The sequence below is a fragment of the Musa acuminata genome, chromosome BXJ3-1 (genome assembly GCF_036884655.1).
Source record: "Musa acuminata AAA Group cultivar baxijiao chromosome BXJ3-1, Cavendish_Baxijiao_AAA, whole genome shotgun sequence".
Classification (NCBI taxonomy): Eukaryota; Viridiplantae; Streptophyta; class Magnoliopsida; order Zingiberales; family Musaceae; genus Musa; species Musa acuminata.
This window is the reverse complement of record NC_088349.1, coordinates 12,943,418-12,955,035: the sequence shown is the minus strand read 5'-3', so window position 1 is coordinate 12,955,035 and position 11,618 is coordinate 12,943,418. Positions and strand designations below refer to the sequence as shown.

Sequence of the window (11,618 nt, the reverse complement as noted above, 5' to 3'; positions counted from 1 at the left end):
TTTGATGTGCTGTCTTGAAAGCAGGAGGAATGAGTGTAAGCAAAGGCCTGAGATTAATTTCCAAGGTAAAAAAATGGAAAAGATCAAACACACAACACTGCAGAAGATGCAAAATATTCATATTTCTGCTATTAATACCATCAAAGATTTACACTTTAAGTGGATCAAAATTAACTCTTTTAGTAATTTACTAAGAATGTTTAGCTCTTCTTTCTACCGCAATGATACTCTTGATTGATTCTGCTCTTCTTGTAGAGTAATGAACCCAAAATCTCCCAGAATCTTTGTAACATTTGGAGCCATGATGCTCTCTGTACTTTATGCTTCCATCCCATTGTAAAAGTAATCACTGCAATTAAGTGAAATATAAGATTTTAGCAACAAAATGTTTTTAATCACTCCTCAAAATTTCAGGCTTCTTACATAATAATCTTACATCTTCTGAATTAGATATTAATACGCCTAAATCCTACTTCTTGATTAGTGTTGTAGCCAACATATATAACTCCTTAAATTTGAACTTCTATGCATTAACTGTTTAAAATCAAAATGAAGTATAAGATATCGTACTATATGCGTATTTAACCATTATAAATTGTTTACACCACCACATCAGGCACTCGAGGCAAAGTCAAACTAGCATGAGCATGATTGAATGTCATGACAAGCTAATCTCCAAAGGTCATGATATCTATGCTGATACACTACTTGAAGATTGGTGAGTTCTTTGTAGTGTACATTCACTTGATTAACTCTGAATATAGTGAATAAAGTTTTGATTTCTGATATGTCAATAACAATCTGGTCTCTATGGACACTAAAGCAAAAGATGCAAGCAATAGTAATGTCATGAGACCGAAGAGTAAGTTCAAGAAATAAAATATCAAAGCAAGAATTCACTGTATCATACACCACTGATACATTCTTGGATAAATATGATGATTCCTGACAAATATTTTGCAAACAAGATTAAACCATCCAAGTAAAAAAAACAGACAGACCGAAGGGCCTAGTTTAACCTTCAGCAAAGTAGAATACATAGTCAGGCAACGTGATGACAATAACTTGATCTGCAGTCACAGCATGAAAGAAGCAATTCCGTCACACCTCAAGTGCCACAAAACTGCAATAGAGAACCATCTTTATACAGAAAATAAGCGGAAAACCATGCGTACATCTTTTGAGTGGAATTCTTTGGCTTCACGAAATATCAAGTAAGAATTTCTCTCACAAGCCAATCCAAGGTAGGGTAAGCAAAGTATAGCATCAGAAAGGAAGGCAAGGCAAACAGGACAGTGATGAGGATATACAGAACTAAGATGGCAACACTTGCAGGGATGGCATAAAGGACTATGAGAAGGAAGATGATCACAAGTGGAAACTTGGCTGTAAATTGTACAAAGAGAGCTAGCGACTTGCATAAGGAAGCATGGATCCGCTCCATATTGAAGTAATTATTAGCGGAGCCTGCATCGGTTTGGTTGTGGTCCAAGTGTTCTGCATGCATGTTTGGAGTTCTTCGGATGATATGGTGCTGGAAACCATGACTTCCCCGTGGCTGGTTGCCAGCTGAAGGCCACACAGGATGGTGTTCCTCATGAATGGAGTCAGATCTTGGCCTATCACAATTCATGCTCTCAACCATCCAGAGAAGGAAGTAGTTTTTCCGGGGAAATGTGAGATTACCCTTGTAAATCAACCGCAGAGACAATGTATTGCACCATGGGCAGGAGATGATGAACGGTAGCTGGATTGGTACAGTCGGAAGTTTGACTACAGCCCACTTGAGTCCCAGGACGCAATTCTTGCATAGAGTGTGCCCACACCATAGGACATAAGGCACATTCTCTACGATATTAAATGATTCCCAGCAAATTGGGCACTCCAAGCCTTCTTCTTTACTGGTGCAGGAAGAAATCTCATCATCAGAACAATCAGGATTAGACATGCTTGATTTTGCACAGGTGTTCTCGGAGCCAAATTTTCCAGCAACCATATTCCTAGCAAAACTCCACATTCTGCGAGATGCAAGGTATCACAAACTAGTGGTGAAAAACAGCAATAGATAAATGGACACCATATCCATTTCTGATGATCGATCACCTCCCGAAGAGTGCTCAAAACAAACCTGAAAAAGAAGGAGACCTCCTGAAGTGAGTGATCTTCATCTCGTTAATGTGACCTCCTAAAAAACTGATCTTATCAACATGGATATTATATGTGGCTAACAATCTTCTAGGAGCAAGAATGACTGAGTTGATTTCCATCTAGGCACCACAGATTTAGTATCAGGAAGAAAATTCTGTTTTGAGATTACAGTTCGATTTACATCTCCTAGAACCCTAATTTATGTCCCTACAAATAGAAATATGGTCTTATGCAATAACCAGCAAATCCACCCTTTGGAACATATAAGGTTCAAATCCAAATCAGATCAAGGTGAAAATTTTGCCACGAGAACAAAAAGATCATCACAGGGCCTTATGCATTTAGCTAAAAGAACTAAGACTATCACAAACAATGCAAGAAGGGTCAACGTCTGTAGACTTGCCCTGTTCGCATGGGTTGTCATCTAAAGAATTATACATGTAGCTTGATACATATAATACACTCTTATTTTCTTCTGACTGTGTAACATAAGATCTACATACTATAAAGGAAAAATAAGCTCGAACTACGAGCTCAGATGCAGATATGAACCGACTGTTATGCTTTCATCACCAACATTCCTAGATTTCATCAGAACTCAAGGAAGACACATTCTAATCCACTTGACGTAGAACAGCAGGCTGCATACCTAATCTACGCAAATCAATACAAGTAGAGTTCTACTGAGTTCATGGCTTTAGCAGCATTGGCAACTGCAAATCTAAGAAACCAAATACGGATGCACCAATAAACAGATTCAAGAATGAAACGAATTTATGAATCATCAGCACATAACACCGCATTTATCGCAAGAACAAGTTGATAACTGAAGTATATTGCAACCCAGATCCAACCACGTTTGAACGAGTGAAAAGAAACCCTAGAATTCCCCAACCAACCGCAGATCACTCATTCAAAGTAAAGAACTCTATCCAGGAACGAGAATAGAAGAAATTGCCAAACCAATGCTTGATTTATCAAAATCAAGACCAATAAGATGCCATTTTTAGATGGAAGAAAAAGAAACATACACGACAAATCACCAAAAAGGACGATTTTTCCACGGAAATTACAATTTTTTTCAAACCAGCAGATATCTCCGATGAAGAACACGAGATTACCAGCCAATAATCTCTCAGGAAAGGATCACGGAAGGATGGGAAGGATCGAAGAAGACGGACGAAAGGCTTCGCCGGCAAAACGAACCGAGCTTCTGAGATCGACAACCCATGTGAAGAGCCTCAGATGGATGTTAAATAACTAAGTTGGACATCATCTTTTGACCTAATGACGAAGAAGTCCTTTTGACATCTTCATTTTAAATCGTGATCTCATCTCTCCCGCTTATCTTAGATCTGACGGTGGTAGTGCAAGCTTCTTCTAATTCTTTCTCTAATGGGTAAATGAATATTTTAGAATTTTCTTTATAGTTTGTTTATTGTGAAAATATAATAAAAACAAAATGTAATTTCCACCACTCTCCAAATCAGTGGGAACTAAAAGAAGGCCCCATTGCACTTCACTCTTGACACTTGAACATGCTTAATATGGGTTTTGGCCATAAATAAATTAGTTTATGAACTAAAATATTGCAGAATCTGTCAATGATGGTTGGATGTAGAAAGGACATTTTTATTTATTAATATACTAAAAAGGCAAAAAATGTGAGGTCTCATTAGATTTCAAATGTCACTGTCATCACATTATTGTAATGTCAGTGTCTGATGCACATCATTGATAGAATGATATTTGACATTATCAGAATATAATACTAATTTAAATATAATTATATAACAATTTGATTCATATATCTTATTCATTAATATGTTATGTAAATGTAATTTAACATGTTATAACCTAATTTTTATTTTTCTAGTGCATATTTTGTGCCACATATTTCGTATAACATTTGATCTACTAAAATATTAAAAAATAACATTTAACTTATTAAAATATCAAAAAAGCATAAAATCCTTATAAATGATTTAAAGTTGATGTCATGAAATTTAGCCCATTTGTATACAATGTCCTACTTGGGTAAACACAATTGGATAAATTAAAAAAAATCTCTTATTTTTTTTAATAACATCAATTTTTTTATTTATTCTTGTAAAATATTTTTTTTCCTAAAACATGACATTGCCCCTAACCTCCACCTCGTTGGTTGTCATTTTCGTTCGTTGTTCTTACCTTTCATTCTCATCGCCCTAGCATCCCTCTCCTTTTCCTCTGCCCTCACCTCTTCTTCCATCTTTCCTTGATCTTTTCATATTTTTTTTCATTACTCTTACCTCTACTCCTTTCTTCCTCTCTCATCATCCACGATGACTTGTTGTCGCTCGTTAACGATATCAACATCACCTAATAGTGTGTTGATGTCATTGTTATTGTTGATGCATCTGCCTTAGACTCAACCTTAGTTGCTACCCCTTCACAAAGAACAACAATGGAACGAAGGAGGTCATTGTTATTGTTGATGCATCTGCCTTAGACTCAACCTTAGTTGCTACCCCTTCACAAAGATCAACAAGGGAACGAAGGAGAGCCTTAGCAACGTACCCCTCACTCTCGTCTATGCTCACCCTCACCCTATTGGCTTTGCCTCTCGTCTACCACTATTAGCGTGTGGTAAGAGGAGTTCCAAAGATGAGCGAGGGTGCGATCATCTCCAACTCCACTAACATTTAAAAAATATTTAAAAAATAAATATGTGGCATTATAAATGGTTCAAAGTTGAAGTTATGAAATTTTAGCTATTGTTTTATAAATGTAACTTATAGCTTTGTATCTTCACTAATGTACACTGAATCTTACTTTAACAATAAATATAGCTTCTATTAGTGTTCTCATAAATATTTAATAGTTTTAAAATTTTAATCATATTTTACTTTTTAGTTTGCATTTGCTCCATAAAATATGCAAAAAGAGATTGAAATCCTTCTAGAATAATGTTTAATTCTAAAATGATATCATAAATATCACCTACAACTAATTTATAGATAGTTTAAACTTAAGATTCTGATAATTGTCTTATTTGCATACCAGTTGTGCAATTTTTATTGCTCTTTTTTCTTAAAACAATATAAAACTCTATGACAATATATTGCTCTATTTTTTTGCAGACAATGGTTGTATGACAAGCACCATCATCAATGCAACATAAAAGAGGCATCTCAGCAGCATATTATAAACTCTATGACTTGAATAGTTTATTCTTAGGACAAAAAGGAAAAGAAATGACTTCAAACATAGAAATTCTCATCCTCAGAAACTGAATGAACACTTTCTGCCTAAAACTTTGTTTTCCATGTGTGTTTGATCATTTATTTTCACCATGAATGTGCACACATAGATAGAAAAGCATCAACCAAAGAAACATATTGGAATAGCTGTCACATCTCATTACAGCTACAGAACTAAAACTGCTCGACACTGGATAATAATTCTGACATAAGAGGAACAAAAAGGATACTCAAGAATATCATCACTTTCCAACAAGTGCTTGGCTATTCAGAAAGAGCTGTTCTCCTGATATCAATTAGCTCATTTTTGGAGAACTAGTTCACTGTAAGCTGCAAAGCTTTTAGATGTGATTCAGTGCAACAATTTTACGAGGAATCACCAGCAATCAGAAATGTAGCAGTAGATGAATTGAATAAGCTATACTTAATGGTCGTAAAGAGTTTCATTGTATTCATAATTATTTTAAGAAGGCCCCAATAAAATCATCTTTAGTAGAGACTTGAACTTGTGGACAAACTGCACACAAGTTTGTATTAACATCCCCCAGATATGTCATTGTTCCTAATATCCATTCACACAATCTCTTTATTCATAGAAGTGTAGATTGTATATAATGATCTTCCTCGGATCCTGGATCGAGGCCATGTGTACTAGATTTGCTTATTTATCAAATAATCAGAGTTGTATATAGTTAACAAAAATGAAACAAGAAAAGGATTAGAGAACAAATCAGACAAAATGCAATGGTTTCAGCCATATAAAATTAATATGCTCTACATCAAGCCTGATCGAGTCCCATCAGATTCATATCCTGGTAGGATTTGTTTAAGTCAAAGCTACATGGTCCATTTTGACTTTGTTCTAATGAGGGATGATACTGCTACAAGAGTTGATGAAATGACTATTTTCAAAGCATCCATTGCCTAGCAATAATGGTGGACATGGCTTAAAAAAATTGAAATGACCTGTACAAGAATGTAATATAACTTCCTACCTAGTGGTGCAGAGGTGTGGTCTCATGGACTGATGCTGAAGGAGAATGCATATGCTGCCATAAGAATCTCAAATGCCTGAAAAAACCTCTATTCTCAAGCAAAACACCACGACTATTCAATGTGAGAAACCAAAACCTGCTCTGGACACATTCACAGCAGAATGCGTACCATGGAGGAGAACATGTTACCTGCTTCATCAAACAAGGGTTCTAAACAGAGACAGGTGATTGTGATTCTGATAACTGCTGCAACTATGAAAGTTTTCGTCCCAGCATCGGATGAGCCGCCTCTTGAAGTTTCGGGTGGTGGCTTGATAGGTGCAGACCAACAAACCAACACTGATTCCAATGCCAAGGCAAATACCAAGACCAATCCACACGCCTACTCTCACTCCAGCATTGAACCATGAAAGTTCACAGTCTTCTTCCAGAAACTCAGCTCTCATGTATATGTCGCCATAGTCAATGTCCAAATCAGTTTCTTGTTTGTGGCCTCGATCTTCTGATAACTGTTAAGAAAATCCCAAGCAGAAAGTCATAAGGCTACAAGAAGATTATACCAGGAAATATAGAGAAAAGTAGGGGGGATAAAAAGGAAGAAACTTCTAATCTACCAAATGGACAAATCTAAGGAAGCACACAACTGAATTATCTAGATAAACCTAGAACTAAAATGTATCTTCAAACTCATGGAAAGAAGAGAAAACAAGAAGATATCTGGCATTCATGCATAGAAAGAAAAAACAAGATTAGTCAATCCAGGTATCATACATTAAAGAACAAGCTCTTTCCAGCGAGAACTAGATTCAGCATGAGTCTGGATTTATTTCTATTTACATAAATAATAGTATCATACGTACTCATCAATTTAGACTGTGAATGATGAAATTTCACAAACAGCAAAAAACATGACTGGTCTTCTATGATCCTGGACTGCCAAAATCTATATCCAGAGTCATCAATGACATTACAGCACTTGTTAGTACCTCAACTGACAAAGATGCCATGGAATAGTTACAATTTGGACCAAAGATTGCTGATACATCTTAGCTACTTTTTCTCTTTACTTTCTCCTCAAATGTACAAGTTTGGACCAATGCCCTAACTCCACAATTTAACCTTTTTAAAATTTTCTACCAATTGCTACTAAAATGTTGTATCTGGCTAGTGTGATAAATGTAATGAATGAAATTTGAGGAATTGCAGAAAAAAAAAAGAATTTGGATACTTAAACAGCAAAAATAAATTTGAAAATTTTCCTTAAGTTGTATCACAGGTGATTCAAAACAGTATACTTCAATGTTAAGATATTTAATTTCTAATAAATATTCAAATTAAACAGAAGCATGTCATTTATTAACAAAAGGTGCAAAGAGCGCAAGAATTGGGATTTTCCATGTTCCCATGATTTTTTGAATCTTTCACCAATGATTGGTATAACAATTACAATAATCAAGCACTGCAGGTAAGAAAGCTAAGCATACACATTACGGAAATAATGAATTGTTTGCTGTGCACAAACCAACAAAGACACTAAAGCACTAGTGAATCAATAATGTAGGTCTAAGTGGTTTCACATGTATTGGTGCTATAAAAATCCTTCATTCCTTTGAATAATAATCATATACAACTGACAACTCAGAAATTAGAACACACTATCCACTAAAGTAATGTTAAGAAAATCTGAAGTGCACTATCGTTATTCATATTGATATGAAATGCAGAAAGTGACAGGTACCTGCAAAGCATCCTCAGTATCCATTTCTTTCTTCAATTCTGTTGTGTCATCCTCCGGCATGGAATCCAGCATAACCTTCACCTGATGCTTCTTGAGGAAACCAAGCTGAAGTGTCTTGGTCAAAATAATGGGAGCACCAGAAAAACAACCAGCAACATATACCTCAAATGTAGGCAAATTCATCTCTGCACTCGTAATTTGCTTATTTTTCAGAAAGCTCGTACTGGCTGAGACTACAGATAGACAATTCATGCTCCATTTCTTGTTCTGTTTCTTCATTTCCCCACTATAACCATTAGAGTTACACAGTTCCAGGACACCAGCAAGCAGCAGACAATCTCTTATCGACCCTATCTGTGCTCACAAATGTGGCTTCCTCTGATCTATTATCGACCCTATCCCTTTGAAGCGAAGAAGAAACATAATCAGAGTAAATGCTACTTCTTCTACTGGTCACTTCTAAGATGGTGTTGGGAGTAAGTAGAATGTGATTAACAGTAAGATGCTCAGGAGTTGATTCATCGATCTGACAGTTACTTACCTTCACATAAAATACCCTCAGATCAAACTAAGGCGATGAATTCGGGACATAGAAGGGGTGAAGGATGATCTTTCGTCCAGAACTGGATAGCTCGTCCATAGTGGAAGGATCATAACTCTCCATTTCTTGGAGTACAACCCTCCAAGAAAAACCTTCTCACGTTAGTGTCATAATTGGGCAACAGAGCTAAAACGGCAAAGAGGTTTGCATCCAACCAAGTTAAACAAAAGCTAATCACCTGCATCGGGCAATTGGAGCAACAGTAAAACAACAATTCAAAAGAAGCATTTCCAAAGGAAAAAGAAACAAGAGAGAAAAATAGGATAACCGGAAATCATTTAACTGCACATTAATCATCTATAACTGTCCACCAATCATTTATCATTCATAACTGTGTCTATTTTTGTAAAGAACAGAAGCAACATCACTTGCAACACTGGTCTACACTTATCAAACAAGATACAGTATTCTACCATTCTACACTAGAATGTCAGCATCATATGGTTAATATCATAAGTGATAATGCAGAAATATCTTTTTTTTCTTTGGCATTGCTATCTAATAAGTAGAAACACACTTGAAAAAACAAAAGTTAGCAATGAGAACTAAAGAGAGAAAACAGACCAGCACAGATTGCATGGTAAAAAATGGTGGAAAAAACTATATTTTCTTCTTTTTTATTGTCCAAAGTTAATTGTGTTAGGCCAACTGAACAAAAAGTTGTCCTTAAGAGAGGGGGGGGGGGGGGGGGGGAGAGGGGGAGGAAACAATGGAGTAATAACCACCAGAAGGCAGAAAAAAAGCCCACTTACAATTGTGAAGGAACAGAAATCTACAATAAACACACCAAACTTCAAAAAGATCTAATTTTTTTGCCCTCCTGACGGTTCATACAAACCCAGTTCGTAGGAGGTAATCATTACCAGAACAAGGAGGCAGAATAAAATTAAATAGAAACGGAAAGAGAAAGAACACCGACTCGACTAGATTCTAATACAAATTTTATTCAGCTTAGGAGATCAAGCTCATACCGTTCTCCGAATGAGATGAAAAGAAAAAGAGAACCTTTTGGGTTATTTAGACAACATAAGGAAATAGACGAGCGTCGCACCAAAGTAAGCCGCTTCACAGCCTAATCCCCCCCCCCCGGTGTCCCCTTTTGATTCTAACCTTGTCAGAATCTTATTTTGAAGACCGAAATCAAAAGAATACGTCCAAGCTTCTTCCCTGAACGACTTAAACGAGCCAAAACAACCATAAAGTAACGATAAAAATGTCGCCTTTCTCCCCTCAATCGACAGCCCACAAAATCCCAAGGCCTCCCACTACTCTCGCTCCTGCTCTCTTCTCTCTCTCTCTCTCTTCTCTCTCTCTCTCTCTCTCATGCATCAAGGCCAAAGGAACAACAATAGAAAAGTCCATGCGCGAGCATGCTGTCACCACAACTCACCAGGAGGGATTGCGATCCGAACGGGGGTCTCTGCGGCTTCACCGATTCCTCTCAATTACTTCCGGTTCCCGTAATCATAGAGGGAAAGAGACACCAGAGACGGATTGGATTACAAAGCTTGTGGTCTCCAATTGAGGAGAGCCCACGTTGGAAATTTCAGGCTCTCTTATTCCTTGGCGACTTGGAAAGATGGGCGCGTCTTGTTGGTTTTAAAATGACGTATTTATCCTTATAAATCTGATACAAATATTAGAATTCTTCACATATATTCCTCCCATTAATATTATATAATTCAAATTAACTCTGTCTAATTGTTGTTAATATTAACTAATATGAGAAAATAAAGAATCAATATTTATTTCTTTAGTTGTTGAGCCTCTCTCTGTTTTAATCATAATTTTTTAGGAATTATTAATATCATCTAGACATTGAATAAGAGGTATATACAAGTCTTTAGATTCAACTAAGTATACATATACTAAATATAAGTTGTAAAAATAAATATAAAATATTTATTTTATAGGATGTATATGTAATTTTATAAAGGATGGAACGAGAGAGTATGGATTGGTATATTAATTTTAGAATCAATATATAGAGAGATAAATAGATCTACTTTATTTTAGTTTAGAACTAGAATTATGAATCAGAATTGAATTAGATCAATAATTTAATAATTTAAATAAAAATAAGACTAGACTCCCAAGATATGACTAACTCAAGCGGGTGAAATTATTAATTAAGGTGCCTTTAGAAAATACCCAACTTGATTGACTTATCAAGATTGAGGTGACATTTCTTGAAGCAAAACAAGTGCATCTCATCAACTTCTTTTAAGAAAACGTCAAAGTGTTCGTATGGTCACCGAAAGATATGTTAGGAATCAACCTCAATGTAGCTCAATATCATCTGAATATTTTTCTCGAGACACGACTAGTGAAACAAAGGCCTTATAAATTTGCTCTTAACCACTGACAGATAATTAGTGATGAAGTAGATAATATATTGGAAGTAAGGTTTAATACTAAGGTGCAGTACCTCTAATGGCTTGCCAACGTTACACTCATTAAAAGATCTAATGAAATTAAAGGACACGTGTTACTATATCGATCTTATCAAAACGTGCCCAAAGGATAATTATCTCCTTCCTAAATTGATTAGCCTTAGGTCACGAGCTCCTCACCTTTATATATCCCTTCTAAGGGTATAACCAAATCAGCATAGTGTTGAAAGATCAAGAGCATACTTCTTTTATTACCGAAAGGAATGTATTACTATAGAGTCATGCATTTCGAACTAAAAATATAAGAGCAACTTACCAAAGGATAGCCAACAAGATATTCAAGCATCGAACCGGGAGAAATATCAAAACCTATACGGATGACATGATAGTAAAGAGCAAGATGATTGACTCACATATAGTAGATTTATTTGAGATGTTTCAAGTTATGAAATAGTTCAACATATGCCTTAATCTAACCAAGTGCATTTTCGAAGTTAACTT

The 11,618-nt window shown here is 35.9% G+C and overlaps 2 protein-coding genes across 6 annotated transcripts; both read right to left on the bottom strand.

The window, feature by feature from the left end:
* Positions 1–863: 863 nt before the first annotated feature.
* On the bottom strand, positions 864–3,378 carry LOC103996668 (uncharacterized). 3 transcript variants are annotated; one of them, XM_009417637.3, is made up of 3 exons: positions 3,270–3,378; positions 2,104–2,128; positions 864–2,018 (listed from the first exon to the last, which is right to left on the bottom strand). In XM_009417637.3, exon 3 carries the CDS (start codon positions 2,015–2,017, stop codon positions 1,211–1,213), a length of 807 nt encoding a protein of 268 aa, XP_009415912.1. In that variant the 5' UTR covers position 2,018; positions 2,104–2,128; positions 3,270–3,378; the 3' UTR covers positions 864–1,210. The 3 variants fall into 3 exon arrangements, with proteins under 3 accessions (XP_009415912.1, XP_009415906.1, XP_064993582.1); XM_009417631.3 differs by having other exon boundaries at positions 864–2,128; positions 3,222–3,335; XM_065137510.1 differs by having other exon boundaries at positions 864–2,128; positions 3,180–3,304.
* Positions 3,379–6,120: 2,742 nt separating this feature from the next.
* Positions 6,121–10,268, bottom strand: LOC103996688 (uncharacterized protein At1g01500-like). 3 transcript variants are annotated; one of them, XM_065134771.1, is made up of 5 exons: positions 10,115–10,268; positions 8,665–8,902; positions 8,286–8,524; positions 8,124–8,213; positions 6,121–6,894 (listed from the first exon to the last, which is right to left on the bottom strand). In XM_065134771.1, the coding sequence occupies exons 3-5, from the start codon at positions 8,400–8,402 to the stop codon at positions 6,583–6,585; spliced, it is 519 nt and encodes a 172-aa protein (XP_064990843.1). In that variant the 5' UTR covers positions 8,403–8,524; positions 8,665–8,902; positions 10,115–10,268; the 3' UTR covers positions 6,121–6,582. The 3 variants fall into 3 exon arrangements, with proteins under 3 accessions (XP_064990843.1, XP_064990844.1, XP_064990842.1); XM_065134772.1 differs by having other exon boundaries at positions 8,124–8,210; XM_065134770.1 differs by having other exon boundaries at positions 8,124–8,524.
* Between the last annotated feature and the right edge of the window lie 1,350 nt (positions 10,269–11,618).